Below are 21,764 nucleotides of genomic sequence, written 5' to 3' on the forward strand. Positions count from 1 at the left end.
TCTCAGTTTAAGTAGGTCCCATTTATTCAATGTTGCCCTTAATGTCTGTGCTTCTGGGGTTATACATAGGAAGCGATCTCCTGTGCCCAGCTCCTGTAGGGTACTTCCCACTTTCTCTTCTATCAGGTTCAGTGTGTTCGGGCTGATATTGAGGTCTTTAATCCATTTGGACTTGAGTTTTGTGCACGGTGATAGATAAGGGTCTATTTTCATTCTTCTACAAGATGACATCCAGTTGTGCCAGCACCATTTGTTGAAGATGCTTTCTTTCTTCCATTTTATACTTTTAACTCCTTTATCGAAAATCAGGTGTTCATAGGTTTGTGGGATAAAATCCGGGTCTTCTATACGATTCCATTGGTCGACTTCTCTGTTTTTATGCCAGTACCACACTGTTTTCATTACTGTAGCTCTGTAATAGAGTTTGAAGTCAGGGATGGTAATGCCTCCAGAAGATCCTTTATTGTATAGGATTGTTTTGGCTATCCTGGGTTTTTTGTTTTTCCATATAAAGTTGATTATTGTCCTCTCCAGATCTGTGAAGAATTTTGATGGGATCTTGATGGGGATTGCATTGAATCTATAAATAGCCTTTGGTAGAATTGCCATTTTTACTATGTTGATCCTACCAATCCAAGAGCAAGGGAGGTCCATCCATCTTTTGGTATCCTCTTCAATTTCTTTCTTCAATGCCTTAAAGTTCTTGTCAAATAGATCTTTCACTTCCTTGGTTAGATGTACCCCAAGATATTTTATGCTGTTTTTGGCTATTGTGAATGGTGAAGCTTCTCTGATTTCCCTCTCTGCTTCCATATCCTTTGTGTATAAGAGGGCGACTGATTTTTTGGAGTTGATCTTGTATCCTGCCACATTACTAAAGCTGTTTATCAGCTGTAGGAGTTCTTTGGTGGAGTTTTGGGGGTCGCTTATGTACACTATCATATCATCTGCAAATAACGAAAGTTTAACTTCTTCCTTTCCAATTCGAATCCCCTTGATTCCATTATGTTGTCTTATTGCTATTGCTAGAACTTCAAGCACTATATTGAAGAGGTATGGGGAGAGTGGACAGCCTTGTCGTGTTCCTGAGTTAAGTGGGATGGCTTTGAGTTTCTCTCCGTTTAATTTGATGTTAGCTGTCGGCTTGCTGTATATAGCTTTTATTATATTTAGGTATGACCCTTGTATCCCTAATCTCTCCAAGACTTTTAACATAAATGGATGTTGAATTTTGTCAAATGCTTTTTCAGCATCTAATGAAATGATCATATGGTTTTTTTCTTTCAGTTTATTTATATGCTGGATTACATTGATAGATTTTCGTATGTTGAACCAGCCCTGCATCTCAGGAATGAAGCCTACTTGATCATAATGGATAATTTTTCGGATGTGTTCTTGGATTCGATTTGCCAGTATTTTGTTGAGGATTTTTGCGTCGATATTCATGAGTGAGATTGGCCTGTAGTTCTCTTTCCTGGTTGAGTCTTTGAGTGGTTTTGGTATCAGAGTAATTGTGGCTTCATAAAAGGAGTTTGGTAATGACCCTTCTGTTTCTATCTTGTGGAATACATTAAGGAGTATAGGTATTAGATCTTCTTGGAAGATCTGGTAGAATTCCGCATTGAAACCATCTGGTCCTGGGCTTTTTTTGGTAGGGAGGTTTTTGATAACCTCTTCTAATTCTTCGCGACTAACAGGTCTATTTAGATTGTTCACCAGGTCCTGATTTAACTTTGGTATATGATATTTATCTAAAAAAGTATCCATTTCCTTTACATTTTCCAATTTTGTGGCATATAGGCTTTTGTAGTAAGATCTAATGATTCTCTGAATTTCCTCTGTGTCTGTGGTTATGTCCCCCTTTTCATTTCTGATCTTATTAATTTGCAAATTCTCTCTCTGCCGTTTGATTAGCTTGGATAGTGGTTTGTCAATCTTGTTGATTTTCTCCAGGAACCAGCTTTTTGTTTCATTGATTTTTTGTATTATTTTCTGTGTTTCTATTTTGTTGATTTCAGCCCTCATTTTGATTATTTCCAGTCTTCTACTCCTCCTAGGTGAGTCTGCTTCTTTTTTTTCTAGAGCTTTCAGGTGGGCTGTTAAGTCTCCAATGTGAGCTTTCTCTGTTTTCTTTAAGTGGGCACTTAGTGCTATGAACTTTCCTCTTAGGACTGCTTTCATAGTGTCCCATAAGTTTGAGTATGTTGTTTCTTTATTTTCATTGAATTCCAGGAAGACTTTAATTTCTTTCTTTATTTCTTCCTTAATCCAGCTATGGTTCAATAGTTGACTGTTCAGTTTCCATGACTTTGTATGCTTTCTGGGGGTAGCATTATTGTTGAATTCTAACTTTAATCCATGGTGATCTGATAAGACACAGGTGGTTACTAATATTTTTTTGTAACTGTGGATGTTTGCTTTGTTACCGACTATGTGGTCGATTTTCGAGAAGGTTCCATGAGCTGCAGAGAAGAAGGTATATTCTTTCCTATTTGGATGGAATGTTCTATAGATGTCTGTTAAGTCCATTTGATTCATTACCTCCACTAATTCTCTTATTTCTCTGTTAGGTTCCTGTCTGATTGACCTGTCCATTGGTGAGAGAGGAGTGTTGAAGTCTCCTACTATTAGTGTGTGCGGTTTGATGGCGGCCTTGAATTTTAGCAATGTTTCTTTTATGTACGTGGGTGCTTTTATATTAGGGGCATAGATGTTCAGGATTGAGACTTCATCCTGATGAACTGTTCCTGTTATGAGTATAAAATGCCCCTCTCCATCTCTTCTGATTGATTTAAGTTTAAAGTCAACTTTGTTAGAGATTAGTATGGCCACACCTGCCTGTTTCTTAGGTCCATTTGCTTGATAGGCCTTTTCCCAGCCCTTTACTCTGAGTAGGTGCCTGTCTTTGTGGTTGAGGTGTGTTTCTTGTAAACAGCAGAATGTTGGATCCTGTTTTCTTATCCAATCTCTTAGCCTGTGCCTTTTTATAGGTGAGTTGAGTCCATTGACATTAAGTGATATTAATGACCAGTGGTTGTTAACTCCGGTCATTTTTTTTTAGTCGTAGAGTTTGTGTGTTTCCCTTCTTTGTTTTGTGTTGGTGAAGGGTCTCTAGATGTCTGAGTTATTGTGGTCATTGTTGGACTCCTTGGTTAGTGATTTTCCTTCAATTACTTTCTGTAAGGCTGGATTTGTGGCTGCGTATTGTTTAAATTTGTTTTTATCCTGGAAAATTTTATTTTCTCCATTTATAGTGAATGAAAGCTTGGCTGGGTATAGTAATCTGGGCTTGCACCCATGGTCTCTCAGTTTCTGCAGTACATCTATCCAGGACCTTCTGGCTTTCATGGTTTCCATGGAGAAGTCAGGTGTAAGTCTGATAGGTTTACCTTTATAAGTAATTTGGCCTTTTTCCTTTGCAGCTCTTAATATTCTTTCCTTATTCTGTATGCTTTGTGTTTTGATAATTATATGGCGAGGGGATGTTTTTTTTTGATCCAGCCTATTCGGTGTTCTGTATGCTTCTTGCACCTTCATAGGAAAATCTTTCCTTAGGTTGGGAAAGTTTTCTTCTATAATTTTATTAAATAGATTTTCTGGACCATTGAGCTGCCCTTCTTCTCCTTCTTCTACTCCTATTATTCTTAGGTTTGGTCTCTTTATTGTGTCCCATATTTCCTGAATGTTTTGTGATGAGAGTTTGTTGGACTTGCTGTTTTCTTTGATCAGTGTGTTTATTTTCTCTATGGTATCTTCAGAATCCGAGAGTCTTTCTTCTATCTCTAGTATTCTGCTGGTTATGCTCGTTTCTGTAGTCTCTATTCGTTTACCTAGATTTTCCATGTCCAGACGGCCCTCTGTTTGTGTTTTCTTCTTTGCCTCCATTTCAGTTTTCAGGTCTTGAACTGTTTCCATTATCTGTTTGATTGTTTTTCCTTGGTTTTCTAGGGTATCATTCACTGATTTATTCAATTCTTCAAACTTTCTGTTATATTTCTCATCCATTTCTATAAGGGCGTTTTTTACATGCTGTTTAAGGGTGTCAATCACTTTCATGAAGTCAATCTTTTCTCCTTCCTCTTGATTAAGGGGTTCTTGTCCTCCCGTTGTGAGGTCGCTTGTTTCTGGTAGCTTCATGTTGCTTTTCAGCTTGTTGGGCGAATTCTTGTCTTGACGTCGGCCCATCTCTTCTTCCAAATGCTCCCTATGGATCTTCTTTTACCGGATTAGGTCTCCTTGCCTACCAAACGCTGTCTCTCCCCAATGTTGACTCTCCCAATGCTGGGTCTCCTGGCGCCGAAAGATCAGGCCTCCGTGCTGGTTGGGCAGCTCGCAGACAAAGCGCCTACCCCGCTTGGTGCAGGCAGGCCACAGAAACAAAGGAACTGCTGCCCCCCGGGAGCCCCGGGTACTCGGACTCAGCGCCCAGATAGGCTGGGCTGGGCGATGCCACGCGCCAAAAGAGGGCAGTGGGGGCGAAGTGGGGAGGGCTCTGGACGGAAGCTGGGTGGGCCAGGAAGAAAGAGGCAGCACCCGGGGAGTAGAGGCCCTGCAGAGAGCCCAAGCAGGACAGGGGGCCAAGAAACCCCCGAGCTCCCCGTCCCAGGCTGGCGCCGTGGGCCAGAAACTCACCCCAATGCTGGGTCTCCTGGCGCCGAAAGATCAGGCCTCAGTGCTGGTTGGGCAGCTCGCAGACAAAGCGCCTACCCCGCTTGGTGCAGGCAGGCCACAGAAACAAAGGAACTGCTGCCCGCCCGGGAGCCCCGGGTACTCGGACCCAGCGCCCAGATAGGCTGCGCTGGGCGATGCCACGCGCCAAAAGAGGGTAGTGGGGGTGAAGTGGGGAGGGCTCTGGACGGAAGCTGGGTAGGCCAGGAAGAAAGAGGCAGCACCCGGGGAGTAGAGGCCCTGCAGAGAGCCCAAGCAGGACAGGGGGCCAAGAAACCCCCGAGCTCCCCGTCCCAGGCTGGCGCCGTGGGCCAGAAACTCACCCCAATGCTGGGTCTCCTGGCGCCGAAAGATCAGGCCTCCGTGCTGGTTGGGCAGCTCGCAGACAAAGCGCCTACCCCGCTTGGTGCAGGCAGGCCACAGAAACAAAGGAACTGCTGCCCGCCCGGGAGCCCCGGGTACTCGGACCCAGCGCCCAGATAGGCTGCGCTGGGCGATGCCACGCGCCAAAAGAGGGTAGTGGGGGTGAAGTGGGGAGGGCTCTGGACGGAAGCTGGGTGGGCCAGGAAGAAAGAGGCAGCACCCGGGGAGTAGAGGCCCTGCAGAGAGCCCAAGCAGGACAGGGGGCCAAGAAACCCCCGAGCTCCCCGTCCCAGGCTGGCGCCGTGGGCCAGAAACTCACCCCAATGCTGGGTCTCCTGGCGCCGAAAGATCAGGCCTCAGTGCTGGTTGGGCAGCTCGCAGACAAAGCGCCTACCCCGCTTGGTGCAGGCAGGCCACAGAAACAAACGAACTGCTGCCCGCCCGGGAGCCCCGGGTACTCGGACCCAGCGCCCAGATAGGCTGCGCTGGGCGATGCCACGCGCCAAAAGAGGGTAGTGGGGGCGAAGTGGGGAGGGCTCTGGACGGAAGCTGGGTGGGCCAGGAAGAAAGAGGCAGCACCCGGGGAGTAGAGGCCCTGCAGAGAGCCCAAGCAGGACAGGGGGCCAAGAAACCCCCGAGCTCCCCGTCCCAGGCTGGCGCCGTGGGCCAGAAGCTCACCCCAATGCTGGGTCTCCTGGCGCCGAAAGATCAGGCCTCCGTGCTGGTTGGGCAGCTCGCAGACAAAGCGCCTACCCCGCTTGGTGCAGGCAGGCCACAGAAACAAAGGAACTGCTGCACGCCCGGGAGCCCCGGGTACTCGGACCCAGCGCCCAGATAGGCTGCGCTGGGCGATGCCACGCGCCAAAAGAGGGTAGTGGGGGTGAAGTGGGGAGGGCTCTGGACGGAAGCTGGGTAGGCCAGGAAGAAAGAGGCAGCACCCGGGGAGTAGAGGCCCTGCAGAGAGCCCAAGCAGGACAGGGGGCCAAGAAACCCCCAAGCTCCCCGTCCCAGGCTGGCGCCGTGGGCCAGAAACTCACCCCAATGCTGGGTCTCCTGGCGCCGAAAGATCAGGCCTCCGTGCTGGTTGGGCAGCTCGCAGACAAAGCGCCTACCCCGCTTGGTGCAGGCAGGCCACAGAAACAAAGGAACTGCTGCCCGCCCGGGAGCCCCGGGTACTCGGACCCAGCGCCCAGATAGCGCTTTTGAAGTTTTTATCACAGCCATAAAGAAGCAATAGAGCACACACACTTAGGTTACCTTTCAAATGTACAGAAAACAAAGTATCCAGAGCACCTGTTTGCACAGGAGTCTCCAGGAATACCATTCACAAAGCCAGTACGACAGGAATAAACTCCAAGTTCTCTGTTCATTGTAGGGTCTAGTTTTCACCTCAGGCTGCAGTGTCTCTGACAGAAACACGGCAACCAAGGAAAGACAGAGAGAGAAACTATGCCAATATTGGTCCAGTTTCAACTTCCCTAGTATTCTGATACTGTTTACACATTAGTCAGATCCGTACTTCTGAGAGCATAAGATCTCAGAATATATTAGTGACAGCCATATAGAAAACACAAAAAAGAAAGTTCAAAGAAACAGGTAAAGTTAATTTTAATATTTTATTTAATACAAATTGCCCAATACTTTCCATTTTTTAACTTGTAAACAACAAAAGGAAATTGCTCATTACAGTGGTATTTTAGTTGGTTTTGAAATTTTGTGCATTATATAATGATGCAAACATTATGAAAAATGTGTACAAATTTGAAATGTTATATCACAAAATAATTATGACACATGAATTACAGAATATTTTAACATTCTTTTTCATATTAATTTAGAAATATAGTGTTACCACCAAAATAAAATTAATAAAAACAAATATTAACTGCCTTGCCATTTTCTTATTACATTTTGCTTGTAAAATATAATTTGAACCCAGGCAGTGGTGGTCCATGCCTTTAATCCTAGAACTTGGGAGGTGGAGGCAGGTGGATCTCTGGGAGTTTGAGGTCAGCCTGGCCTACAGAGTGAATTCCAGGATAGGCTTCAATGCTACACAGAGAAACTCTGTCTTGAAAAACCAAAAACTATATATATAGTTTTATACATTTACCAGTATCACTACTAAACACAAAATTCAATTACTCTTTTCTGTGGTAAGACTGAAACCGAGCAGGACCTCACTTTAAAAAGAAAACAATGTATAGAATTAAGCCATTGCATTTACTAATTTATTTCAATAGGACATTATATATAAATTATTACTTACAATCTATTCTTTTTGTTACTCAATGTCTGAAATGCAGTTGTTTTGGCATGTCAACAAAAGCTAATTGTGTATTTTTACCCTGACTTGTGATGCAGTATGCATTTAAAGAAATTAACAATATGAGTAAGATATTGTTATGTGTCTGTGTTCATGTGTTGGAGAAGGTGCATGCACTTGACTGTGTGTGCGCACACATGTGCTGATCCTCAAACATGAATGAGTAAAGTCAGTATCTGTTTTCTTTCTTCTACACATATTTTCTGAGGGCAGATCTCTCACTGAACGTTTAATGCACGAAATTGCTAGAATGTCTGGCTATGTAGCCCTAATGATCTTCCTTCCTCCACCTTTACTACACTGGAGTTACAAGTGTGCTCTTTAATGCTCAGCTTTTTACACAAATGCTAGGTTGGGAGCTGAACACAGGAGTGCTTGTGTGGTAAGCACATGGGTGACTGAGGCATTTCCTTAGCCCTGCGTAAATTCTTAATTACTGACTTTACATACACCATTTCTAAGTAATTCTAGGATGTGCAAACTGAATTTATAATGGTGTTATATTTTGGAGTTTAAAGTCAGTTAGACTCAGTACTCAAACAGGGCTAGTATGCATCATACCAAATGGGGCACAGCTAATGGAAAAGAGAAGCAAGCTGTATATAGGGAATGACTTATACAGCTAAGGAAATGTACAGGATTGACAGAACTGGGAGTGGAATAGGAGAACTACAGTAGGGGGAATATTATGGCAAGGATCCTAAGTCCCACCTAAAAATTCGTGTGACAAAGGCTAGATACCCAACTGAAGACTTCATGGGAAGTAGTGGAAACTTTACAGTTGGCCTACATCAAGGAATTGTCCAATTATAATTATGTTCTTGAGGTTATACTGAAACATCAGAGCCTCTGCTTGCCTGCTTTCCTTGTCTACTACTAAATCTTGGCGGTTTCCCCAAAGCAACCAAAACCGCCTATAGTAACTTAGGGGATGGAAACATTGTCTCATAAAAAAACCACCACCATATCCTCAAATATAGGCAGGAAAGGCTGTCATTGTTCTGATTTGTGTGGCGTACCAACAACTGAACCAACAGTATGAGCAGAAATATAGCAAACTAGGAGTTGATCATCCTGTATTACATGCACATCACTGTGATCAGTAAAATGAAATATATTAATAGTACACAAGAGATACACAGGAATTCTCGAAGTCCTCCATTTTTTTCTAAATTATTCTGCATACTAATTAGTTTATGTATCTATTTTCCTAAGTGTAATTTCCCTCAATGTAAGAACCTTATATATTCCATATATGAGTTTAGGAAATAACATTTAGTACTTAAGTACTACATATCATATTGAAATGGTGTAAGACTGTGAAATTTACTCTGGGTAAGTGATCCATTTCATGTCATTCCTTCCTGCTATCTGTAGCATCGCCTTCAGTTGTAGTTGTACAATGGCAAGCCGCCATCGGTCTAATCGGCCCTGAAAATGCCATCGTTCATAGCAATGTATAGGGATAGGATATATCACGTATTTTAGCCTCATCAAGGGTGTTAAACTATGCATGATATGCACAAGCATAGGCATTGTGATGGGGTTAGCAGCAAAGCCCAGGACACGGAGACGAGTACAACGAACTAGGGCAGGGATAAGAACAGAGATGGCAGAATCATTTATAAGGCAATGACTTATCTCTAGAAGCTTAAGAGTACCAGAGAGATTTAACAGAAGAGTTTGAAAGGGCACAAAGTCATTCCAATTCATTGTGTTGTTACTAAGATTCAACATCTTTAGGTGGGAAACCTGAGGGCACTGGGCTAGAAATCTGAAGTCTCTGTACGATATATCACAGAATGACAGATACAAAAAATCCAGGCTATGTGGCAGAACTCTGTAGGGAGAAAACAACAATAAAACTTCTGAAGAATGAGGATTAAATGATAAACACTATATTTTTATATCCAGAATAAACCACTTTTCACCTGCACTGTATATAAATGGGTATTAGTAAGTTAATCTTTACTTTGTTTGCTTAATAGTTTCATGACTCTGGAGAAAATTTTTTAGGCAGTAACTTACTATGTAGTCCTGGCTATCCTGGAACTCACGATAGAGATTATACTGGCATTGACCTCAGAGAATCTGCCTGTCTTTGCTTCCTGAGTGCTGAGATTACAATCATGTGCCACCACACCTGGCTGAGTTTTGTTTACAACACTGAGATACAATTTCTTTTAATATTAAGAATGTATAAAGTATATTATAATTGATGATTTGAAGAAATATTAAGAGAAAAACTAACACACTTGATACTTAAAATATTATCCACTGTAGATTTCAGTTCATGTTTTTAGTGGAAAGGGATCGGAAAGAGCAATCAACTGAAAATTACCTTTGGTCAGTCCCTAAATACCATCCTCCACTTTCATGGTCTATACCTTGGTGACTACAAATTAGTAAAGTGATCTGACATTGTAATCCATTGGCATCAGTGCAATAGAAAAAAGTCTTCCACCATCTCAATTCCTCTTTCTTCTCATATCTAGAGGGCTAGTGGTTTTTCACCTTCATATTTCTGCACTTATCTTTAAATTGCTGGCTGCTTAATTTTTGTAATTCCTCCTCCAGTTTCAAATTACCAAAAGTGACAAAGTGGAAAACATAAAAGGTTTTGAGGAGTTTAGGAATACCCATGAATATTTTCTATGTTGTCCCAAGACTTATCCAGGAAACCCAGAAACCTGCCCGAAACTCTTACCTGAGCACGCTGTCCAGATGGTTTTTGAGACAGAATGAATACAATTTGAGTTCCTTAAGGTTTTCCATACGTTGCAAATGACTAAGGAAATTTTTAAAGACTTTCCCACTCAGAGATCTAAAAGTGACTTTAAACAGACTAAGGCTCTTTAGGTGGCTCATCTGAGAAAGAACGTTGGTGATATCACTCAGTGAACCCTTATCAACTGACAGCTGATTAACACAGTTGAGATCAAGAATTCTCAGGGTGCATTTGCAGTCACCCAATTTATCAACTTGCAAATCTCGACAGCATATGTGCAAAGCACCGAAACTCTCCCTAATTTTCCTCATAAGCAACATCGAATATTCCCTTTCCATTAAAGAGGCATCCAGGGAAAGATCCACTAGTAATTCTATAGGCCTGGGTAAATGAATTGAGGACTCTAAATCTGTCAAACGAAACTGTCCTTCCATTTTCGTGACAGAGTGGTCAGAATAAGTACAAGAGTGAAAACAGAAAGGTGGGTTGATTCTGACTTCAGGGCATGTGATCCTACAGTCAATGTCTTGTCTTAAATCTAGGATCCTCAGTTTAGGTTTCCTGTAGGGGTAAGAGGAGATAGAACATCTAAGAAATAGCAAACGGTAATGAAACCCAGAAGAATCAATGATGACATATAGGAACAAATCCTTTTATCCATAGCTGGTACTCCTTGTACTAACTACCAACAAGTCTTTGCCATGAAAATTCATCTTCCTCTTCCCCATCCTTTGTACACCTTAAATACCCTCCAGTCTTAAAGCTCCTGTCTTTCTCTTAAGTAACACCCATTACATAAACCCATCAATAGAATCTTCAATATCAGATTTCCTAAGGTATATTGAGGACATCAGTCTTTAATGTGTTACCAAGTTTTAGCTGAGTCTTACAAATAAACCTTCTGCATTCACTAGTTTCTCCTTCTAAGACCTCCTTTGTCTTAACATATCTCTATTATACAGTCTTACCGAGAAGAAGAGTTCTTTGCAGGATATAGTGGAAGATTCTCAATCATGGCTTTCAGGAGTTCACGATGAGGTTCCCGTAGAGTTAATGTCCCAAGATGGAGACAGTAAAAGGGCCAAACTTTCACCATCTCACCCAATATATTCTTATGCCCACCCTTGAAGGCAGCAATGAACAGTGGAATAAAAAGATATCTTGGAATATACTCCAGAGCTTGGATTGCTGCAGACTCATGTCTCAGCAAACACTGTATAGCAAGATCCATCAGTGTTTTCGGGTTCTTTGCATCCATTTTTGTGAACCTGCATCAGGAGGAGAAACATTTAGAAGTTCTGGGAAAACACATATGGTCTTCTTTGCAACCCGTGCTAGTAAAGAAGAAATGATTTAAAAAAGAAATCAGGGGGCTGGAGAGATGGCTCAGTGGTTAAGAGCATTGCCTGCTCTTCCTAAGGTCCTGAGTTCAATTCCCGGCAACCACATGGTAGCTCACAACCATCTGGAATGAGGTCTAGTACCCTCTTCTGGCCTGCAGACATACACACAGACAGAATATTGTACACAAAATAAATTAATAAATAAATAAATAAATAAATAAATAAATAAATAAATAAATTTAAAAAAAAGAAATCAATCAGCCACCACCAGCTACTTCTACTATAGACACAAAATAGAAATAGACTCGTGAGTTTATAACTGTATGTGTTTATGTGTGTGTTACTACTCTCTCCCCCATGTATATATAGTCTGTATTTTGTAAAATGTCATCAAAATGGGTAGTAAGTAAGCAGAAAACAATTTTGGTCACTTATCTATATGAATCCCAGTATTTTCCCTCCCCTCAGTAGTAGATAAGCTATGATGAAGAAAAAGATAAATCTACAAAGTGGTACAATGGTAAATTTTAAAACATCAAATTAATTGTGATTAAAGAGAAAAAGAATGTCAATCTAGCCCTTGATTTTTCTCACTCCCATCACTATATTTGTGGCAGATGAAGACACCAAACGTCTACAAGATACACATGAAGGAAGATGGTTAAGAACTTAAAGTTGATCTTAAAAATATTCAGAAATATTAGTCATAAATTAATCCTAAAGATGAAAAAAACATAAAATCAAAATAATGCAGTACAGTTAGGGGCAAAGACTTCAAAACTGTTCAACTCAAAGCTGTATGTTGTCTCACACGTGGAAAGTAAAAATTAAATAGTCAATTTGATCATGGATAATGACTTCAAAACTCTAGGATAGGTGGCAGGGGTTGGGGTGACAAAACACAGTTAGATATAATTCCTGTAACCTGGAGGTTGGTATGGACATATTACAATGAGTCTTATTAATATGAATTATGAGTATGTGTTACAAAAATGCATATCAAATGCATATCAAATAAACAATATGGAGGGTTTAAGACTGCAGTCTTTGAAACACACAGACTCTGAGAAAATAAATTGATGTGGATAGGAGAAACATTCAAGTAAATTTGTTAATCATGGAAAAAGGCAAAATGGGGGGGGGGATAAGAATCCTGTAACACGTAAAAGAGTCAGAGAGCTCCTAAAATTTTTCTTCTACTGCCGGAATGACAACAAATCCTCTGAAATGCCTACATAGCACTGATAAAAAGAAAACAGCATGATAAATTAAAAAAACAACATAGTATCATATGAATACACAAAATAAGGAAAAATTTGAAGCAAAAACATTAAAACCATCAGAAACAAATTAACTGTTGCTTATCACCTACCTAATATGGTACTTTGCTACAGCATCTTGTACACTTTTCATGGCATTGTCTTTTGATAAAATAACTTGATGACTAAGATTTAGAAAGTGTTACACTTTCTTGAGGTTTCTAGGATTTCAATCTCAGGGACATGGCTAAGGGTCTTAAAAAGGTGGTCTTTTGTTGTAGCTCAAAGTGCAAGAGAGGGCAGTTGATTCCGTTTGGTGAAGAACTTTCTTATGTGTGAAGAAAAAGTCAGTCTAGAAAGGAAGGCACTGGGCAGTCTCATGTAACAAAGTAGCTGATTTCACACACTGTTACAAATGTTAGTCAAATGGATTCAAGAATTTTCTATTTAATGTTAGTGAAATGTATTCAAGAATTTGCTTTTTGCACTCTATTACCAGGTCTCCTGGTGTAGGAGGGTCTTCTATTGCTTATTTTCATTGATTAAATAAAGAAAACTGCCTTGGCTTTTGATAGGGCAGCCCTTAGGTGGGCATGGTAGACAACAGAATTCTGGGAGGAAAAAGACAGTCTGGCAGACACCATGGCTCTCCTCTTTGAGAAGAACACTGGTTAGACTCATGCCGGTAAGCCACAGTTAAGTGGCAAAACACATTAATGGAGATGGGTAAAAGGAATATGTAATAGTTAGCCAATAACAGGCTAGAACTAATGGGCCCGGCAGCAATTTAATTAATACAGATCTCTGTGTGATTATTTCAGGTATAAACTAGCCTGGTGGTGGGGACAGGGCCTGTCGCACCTCTTTACAACAGAGTGGCTGCCCAATGTGGTCTACTAACTCCACGTAAAACCTGAGAGTGCTTAAAAAGGAGAGAGAGAGAGTTTAACACAGCTTTTTGCTGTTTGTGGGTGGCATGCCACAGAAAGAATTCCTGACTCAGTAGCCTTACAAAAAAAGAGCCACACCATTTTAAAACGCAGCTTCCTGGGCCCTACTGCCCATGCAATCTCCAGCTATGGAGCATTTCTGGGCCCGGATGTTTCTGTGCCCACTCAGGGTTGAGAGGAAACTGGTTGAGACCATGCCTGTGGCTCAGCGCTCCCTGCTTGGGCAGGCGGCGGGATCAGGTTTACTAGGTGTGCATAACCAGGGGAGCATGGTGGATTCCTGCCACCATACACAGAGATGTTTTCAGGCTGCGCAGTGGTCTGCATGGCAGATTAGGCTCTAACTCAAATAAAAAGCTCATTCTCAGAGTTAAAGAGTCGAGTGTGGCTCCTACATAAAGGCAGGGGGAAAAAAGCTGCACAGTTTTAAAACACTGGCTTTCTGGGCTATGCTCCTACCGCAACCTCTGTTTCTCGTGGGAGACACAGAATTTGGATGGGGTTTTGTGAGTAAAGTGCTACAGCTTGCTTGATGGCAATGTGGACTGCTGTGTACCTGGAACTGTGCGCTGCTCAGGGGCACCAAATGGCTCTGAGGCAGGAGTGTCTCCTGCCATGCTGAACTGTGTTGATCTCAGGTAGAAAACAGTTTTAATTATCATAATAACAGTACAGTTAAGGTTTAGACTGGGCAGGAAACAGGTGGTACCGTATTACCCCTACATGGTGCAACTTAAGTTTTTAAGAAGTGCTTAGCATTTTAAGAAGTGCTCCTGGATAGTAAAGAATTACAGATTTACAATAGGACAGATTCAGACATAAAAGACCTCTAAATGGGTCATAGTGTTAGATAGACATACGTAGGCTTGGGAGAGAAAAGAAAAATAGTATTAAAATGTCATGAAGTAAAGTTAATGCTTTAGAAAAAGGGTAAAGTCTTTAAAGAGACAGAATAAAGTGATAAGAGTAAAAGTAAGCCACATAAAAATGGAAAATTCACAGACAATCTGGATTTTTTTGCATTATTGTGTTTTCTTTGAATTTTTTGACTGTAAAGGAGCTAAGTACAGAGAGACATTTCATCATATGGGCTGCCAAGCTAAACCAGAATGGATACCATAAGGGTATTATGACTTCAAATTTTGGGTCTAACAACATGATGCTTTGGAAAAGAGGTTCTTCTTTTGTTTTCACAGAGGATGAGACCCTGTGGATTGCTTCTATCCCAATATGGTATGACAGACCACGCCCTTCCTGAAACGTCATTGTGAACAACTTCAGAAAATAACTTCACGGAACTGCCGACTGAGATGAACCTGACACACAGGTCATATCATGAAAGACCTGATTATCAGCGCCCCCATACAGCATGAAGCAGTTTGGAGAGAAATAACTGCACCCATATTCCCAAATGTTGTTTATAAATGTTCTTTTACATTTAAAGTGGGATATGATATAGATATGAATAATTTTCATTGATATGAATCTTGGTTTATTGATACTAATTTAAGGTCAATCTTATTATGTGTATATGTATTTCTGCTCTTGATTAAGGTATTGTGATTGTGTAGTTCATTTAAAAATGTAACGTATAATTAGTAAACATAGGTTGTTAATGGATAATCATCAATAATAGTCACGCTTGTAGTCATGTTAATTAGATTTTCTAGATATAGAGAGGTATATTTTAGTTAAATAGGCATTCTTCATATCTTTCAAAGACTACAGAATATGGCATTTTAAATGTTTTAATAACTTAGGGCTTTTCATGACAATAAGACACATCTGCTCCTGGCAGCACCAGCTACTTCAAGAGGAGGATGGGCATTGAAGAGGCTCCTTATAGAATTTGCTAGCCATTTGGGCAAGAAACTGCTCTTGCCTGGACTTTTGCATAAACTGGACACAAAGATCCCACAGAGAGAGGACTACTGAACTTGCCTAAAGGTGAGATGATCTTTTGGGGTTCCTGGTTCATGAGAGGGTCTGTGAGACATTCTGCAGGATACAAAAGAAAGTGACTGAATTGTCTTTGAAATTTCTTGCTTCATGGAAAAGTCTGCTGGATACTATGGGCCTGAAGGCCAAAGATGGATGCCCCAACAGTACAAAAGAACTTTGGGTGACTGTCCAGGCAGTGAGATGTCTCTGTCATTTCTAGAGTTTTGGAAGTTGCTTACTTCTCATTTACTTTGGTAATATTATATCCTTCTGGAGTCTTTGATGAAGTTGAAGAATGCTTAGTTATAGTTATAGTTTTCCTTTGTTATGATTAAAGATAAACTAGATATAAATATTATAACTAATTTTTGCTTTATAACTCTTTTGTTATATGTAATTTTACTATGTTAAAGTTAAAGCCTTTCTTTTTTGTTTAAACAGAAAAAGGGGAAATGATGTAGGAGGGTCTTCTGTCTATGTCTTACTTTCATTGGTTAAATAAAGAAAATTGCCTTGGCTTTTGATAGGGCAGCCCTTAAATGGGCATGGTAGACAGAACAGAATTCTGGGAGGAAGACAGTGCGGCAGACATCACGGCTCTCCTCTCTGAGATGGATGCTGATTAGACTCATGCTGGTAAGCCACAGTCAAGTGGCAATACAGATTATAAGAAATGGTTTAGATCAATATGTGATAGTTAACCAATAAGGGGATAGAAATAATGGACCAGGCAGTAATTTAAGTAATACAATTTGGTGTGGTCATTTCCGGTATAAACTAGCCGGGTGGTGGGGACACAGACCGCCACTCTCATTACAACAGAGTGGTGCCTGTTCCTAAGAATATCTGTAAATATTCTGGGACTTTGGTTCAAAATTCAATTGTGGATGTGCCTGATATGATTGAATAAGGATTCCAGATGCCATTTTAAGGGTTTTGGACCAATGCTATTTAAATTTGACTTTTCCCTGACAAACTCAAAATTAAAAAAACATTTAAGATGTTCTCCCTAAGTTGATGTTTAAATGTAATTCAATTTCAAAAATATCTACATTTTACTGAGTTAGACGGCCTGATGGTAAAGTTCATATATGAAAGAATACACAGGAATAGCTAAGAAGAGAGAAGGAAGCCACTTGAGAAGGGACTCCTGATACCAAGAAAATGAAAACTTTCTAGAGAATTTCTGTAATTACAGTATCTTGTCATTTCTATAAGAAGAGACAAATAAGGCAGAAGAAATGGCTCAGTGGTTAAGAGCATTGCCTGCTCTTCCAAATGTCCTGAGTTCAATTCCTGGCAAACACATGATGGCTCACAACCATCTGTAATGAGGTCTGGTGCCCTCTTCTCTCCTGCAGGCATACACACAGATAGAATATTGTATATATAATAAATAGATATTTTAAAAAATAAAAAAGAGACAAATAGCTGAATAAAATAGGTGAGAACACTCCAGAAGATAAGGCAGAAAGATTATAAGTGCCACTGAGGATGGAATACTCCAAGGAAACAAGGCCTTCTAGACACAACAGGAATGATGCCCTTATAAACTCACAGAGACTGTGGCAACATGTGCACGGCCTGCATAAGTGGATGCAAGCCTCCATACCTAATTAAAAGTTATCTATCTCTGATTAATAATACTCATAAAGAAAAAATAGTTTTCTCCATGATGAGTCTCACTGGATATGAAACCAGATTAAAGAGCAAGATCTATGCCTAGCAGGAACTAGTTAACACAAAATGAACTCAATGATGTATTTGGAGGGTTTCTGCCAAATAATGTATCATATGGGTAATTTTTATAATCTTATATGTCTTTTGCTTTTAAATTATGGTTTTAGTGTTGTGGGATATTCTTTTTGAACATTGTGAAAATTTGTCTTTACCAAGGCAACTTCTGTTTGTTTTTTTAAAAAAAACTGAATGGCCAATAGCAAGACAGGACTTCCAGGCAATGATAGGAACTCTTGGAAGAAAGTCATAATTTACTAATGAGCAGAGTAGACTTATAGTATGGAGGAGAGGTAACGAGCCATGTGGCAGAATGAATATTAATATTAATAGGTTAAGTTTTGAGAGCTAGTTGAGAACAAGCCTAAGCCAAGGCCAAGTATTCATAGTTAATAGGAAATCAACATGTCATTATTTTGTCACTGGCAGTCCAAAGATATTATAACTACACTTCAGATTTTGTTCTGACGGGTTTTCTCTGTGTGTGAATGTGTGTTTTTCTTGTGTTTTTTTCTGCCTTTCTTTTTTTCTGTTTATCTGTTTGTACTGACCTATTCTGGTTTTCTTTTATTCTATCTTAGTTTATATTATTTTGTTAATCTTGTTTGTTTTCTCATGAGAGCAAGAGATAGAAAAGGTAAAGATTTGGGGGAATGGGGAGGAGTGGGGAGTTTGGGGGAGAGGAAATGATAATCAGAATATATTGTATTAAAATGTATTTTCAGTAAAGAAAGAACTGCTGTTAAATAAAGAATAGAAATGTGCACTCTATGCGCTCTCTCTTTCTCTCTCTCTCTCTCTCATGTAAGAATGTGATATAAAAAACATATTACCTATCCTTTGTGCAAAATAAATGTAAGTGCTATTAGAGCAGAAAGTGAAGAATATACTATTCCTTCAGTGAAGGATATGAAAGAAATGGGAAAGGAGAAAAGGGTAGGAATGAGTAGTACTTTTTCAAATAGACAGTTTTATTCTGGGTTATGTGAATGACAGTAATATTTCTCATACCAACAATATAAATACATTTAGAGTTCTATAGCACCATCTGTTGTGGAATATTAGTTAAAGATATGTTTATGCTGTGGAATATTTGTTTAATTATACAAAGATGTGTTGCATTTGTTTAACTCTGTAAAGGTATGTTAATTTGCATGCTTAAAACTCCCATTTGGGCTAATAAAGATCTGAACAGTCAATAGCTAGCCAGAGAAGAATAGGCAGTCCTGGCATGCAGAGAGAATAAATAGGAGGAGAGAAGAGAAAGAAGGGAAAAAAGGGAGTAGAAGCGCCACAGGGGCCAGCCAACAAGCTATACAACAAGCTGTGGTGTTAAGAAGTAAATAAAGGTATAGAGAATAGAGAATGATAAAATACCCTTGAGGCAAAATGTAGACAGAATAATTTAAGTTAAGAAAAGCTGGCTAGAAACATGGTAAACTAAGGCCAGGAACTCAAAGTAAGAATGAGTCTCTGTATATAGAATAGCCACGTCTCAAAAGTTCTAGCGCCAGTTCTGGGTGAAGGTGTGAGGAATGAGGAAAAGTCACTTCTAAATATAATGTGTCTCTGATAAAATGATGGACTCCCCTACCTCAAAGGTCAGCCCAAACTTCTCACTAGCATTAATTCATTCTGGGAAATTTGGGGACTGTGATTCTGCTATTGGCACTAGTCAATGTGAGAGAAAAATACGTTTTCCTCTTTAGTATCTGAGGGATATCCAGCCAGGTGCAATCTCGAGAGCGGCCGACTATTTAAGACAAAGCTACTCTGGTAAATAAGAACTAGAGAGAGGCTGCCACACCAGATTTATGGGGAGACACCTGTAGAAGGCAGTGAAGGGTTGGGTGAATGACAGGCAAGGACGCACTGAAAAAGACAGGCAGCAGCTCCTCGGGAACTGAAGGCCCCACCACTCTGAGCTCACACCACTTGCATGTTAATGAGAAATCTCTGCCACCTTGTGAGGACACTGATGATCCCATGCGTGTGGTTGGGGAACAGTCCTACATGTGAAGTCACTTACCTTCTGGTTCAGTGCTGGTGAAACTGAGAATCCTGAGTTTCAGGTCCACGAAGGCCTTAGGTTGTAGCAGCCTCTTCCCTCTCACAGATGATCTACTGTTGGGTGAGAAGTGAGTGCCCTAAGACAAAAATCCCAACACACACCTCAGGGCTCTATTTCCTTCTCCTGTCCTCTTCATTCACTTATTATTATTTCTACTTTTAAAATAGAACATTTTATTATTTGGAAAGTTCACAATGCATAAAATGTATGCTATTAATATCTAAACCTAGTACTGCCCACATATCCTCCTGGATCAACTCCCACCTCTAAACACCTCCCAACTATATGTGCTCTTTTTCACAGACATTGGGTATGATTAGTTCTACTTTTGCCCAAACTGAGTTTTAACTTAATAATCTACTGTACATTACTACTGTGAGTAACTGCTGCATAGCTGTTGGGGACAGTACTTGACTTTAACACTTTCTGTGCATCCTTCTATATATAGTTTAGTTATTACAGTGGTTTCCTTTCTTCTTTCTTTTTGGGACTTGATTCTGAGCCTTCCACAGGTGGCCATACACTATGAAAAGATAAACCTGAAGGTGTCACATACCCATCCAACGTGATACAGGAGTCACAACACAAAATTGTAAGAAATATGAGAAAGCACAGCAAAGGAACATATCTCCTCAATGCCATATCAAAAAAATGCAGAAGTACTTACAATGCTGAACACATAGTCTAAACGTATACTTGAGAAAAAAGTATGGTTTGAAACTGAACAAATCCGGGTGGGAGGAGTCAGTAAACATAAGTACTTCGTGGTTTTTGCTTCCAGATTTCTGTCTTGAATTCCTAACCTGACTTCCCTGGATAATGGACATATAGGAGGAAAAGTTAAATAAAACATTCCTCCCCAAGTTGTTTTCATTTATGGTGTTTATCACAGAAACAAGAAAGCAAACTGGAGCAAGAATGTATAGACTATTACATTCAATAGCTACAGGATACATATCTTCTCAGCCGTCCATGGGATATTCTGTGATATAGATACTAGTGTAAGTCACTGGGCAAGTAAAAACTATTTAAAAGTAAAAACAACGTTGTCTATCTTATCAGATCCTAAAGCAGTAAAATTATAAATCACTATCAAGGGAAATGACAGAAATGAAACAATCCAAATAAAATTAAACATTATACCACAATGGTCTATAGGTAAAGGAAGCAATCAGGAATTACTGAAATCTGGTTTGGTAAATCTAAGAAACACCCCAAGGAATAGAAGCTATTGCCATTGTTCTCAGCTGCCTAAGAGAACTTGAAGATATGACATTACTGTGAAAGGCACCACACATTTCAGGCATAGGACTTGGAGGAACTGGTCTGGAAACAGCCCTCAAGTCTCATCCATAAGGACTAGGTCTTACAGTTTTCAATGTGCTATGCCAGCTGCTAACAGAGAAAGGCAATCAATAATCATATGTAGCTTTGAGCCCATTGTCTTAGTTGTTTTTCTATTGCTGTGAAGAGACACCATGACCAAGGAAAATATGAAAAAGTAACATTAATTAGGGGTTTGCTTACAGTTTCAGAGGCTTAGTCCATGAAAATCAAGGTGAGGAGTAAGGTGACTGACTGGCAGGCAGGTATGGCGATGGGGCAGTAGCTGAGAGCTTACTTCCTGATCTGCATGCAGGAGGAAGAGAGAAAGTGAGACTGGGCCTGGAACTGGCTTTTGAAATGTCAAAACCCACTCCCCAGTAACAGGCTTTCTCAAACAAGGCCACAATTCCTAATCCTTCATAAATAGTTCACCAACTAGGAATCAAACATTCAAATACTTGAGCCTATGGGAGCCATTCTCGTTCAAACTACTCCATCCTACTCCCTGGTCTGCATAAGTCTGTAGTCCTATCTTAATGCAAAATGAACTCAGTCCAACTTCAAATGTCCCCACAGGCTTTCAGTCTCCAGACTGTTTACAATTCCAGAGCTTAAAGTTTCTTGTGAGACTCAGGGTGATCTCTTAACTGTAAGCCCTGTAAAATCAAAATAAAAAATCAAATCACATACTTCTAACATTTAATGACACAAAAATTATATTACTATTCCAAAAGAGAGGAGGAAAGGGTCCATAGTGAATAAATACTGGAGCAAAGCAAGGCTGAAACCCAGCAGGGAAATTCTGTATCTCTATGATTTATGTTAAAATGATTATTTGATGAATCTTCATACCTCCCACTCTTCCTAGTGTTGTTGATTACATCATCAGTTTTCTTTAACAACGGAGCACCCCTTACACTTGTATCTCCCTTGGGAATAGAACAGAAGCATGGGACTTAAGGTACCAAGTTATTATGTTTACCTGGATTAAAACCTGGTCCCATCCACGACTTACATTTACATGAGCTTTGACATGGTAATCGATTCTGATA

At 40.3% G+C, this 21,764-nt stretch overlaps 1 protein-coding gene across 1 annotated transcript; it reads right to left on the minus strand.

Annotated features, from left to right (window-relative positions):
• Positions 1-8,683: 8,683 nt before the first annotated feature.
• LOC121436676 (melanoma antigen preferentially expressed in tumors-like) lies at positions 8,684-11,343 on the minus strand. Its single transcript, XM_041636677.1, has 3 exons — positions 11,054-11,343; positions 10,065-10,646; positions 8,684-9,197 (listed from the first exon to the last, which is right to left on the minus strand). Exons 1-3 carry the CDS (start codon positions 11,341-11,343, stop codon positions 8,684-8,686), a joined length of 1,386 nt encoding a protein of 461 aa, XP_041492611.1.
• Positions 11,344-21,764: the final 10,421 nt, after the last annotated feature.

This window comes from Microtus oregoni, unplaced genomic scaffold (assembly GCF_018167655.1).
Source record: "Microtus oregoni isolate MIOR12 unplaced genomic scaffold, Mior012 000050F_002, whole genome shotgun sequence".
Classification (NCBI taxonomy): Eukaryota; Metazoa; Chordata; class Mammalia; order Rodentia; family Cricetidae; genus Microtus; species Microtus oregoni.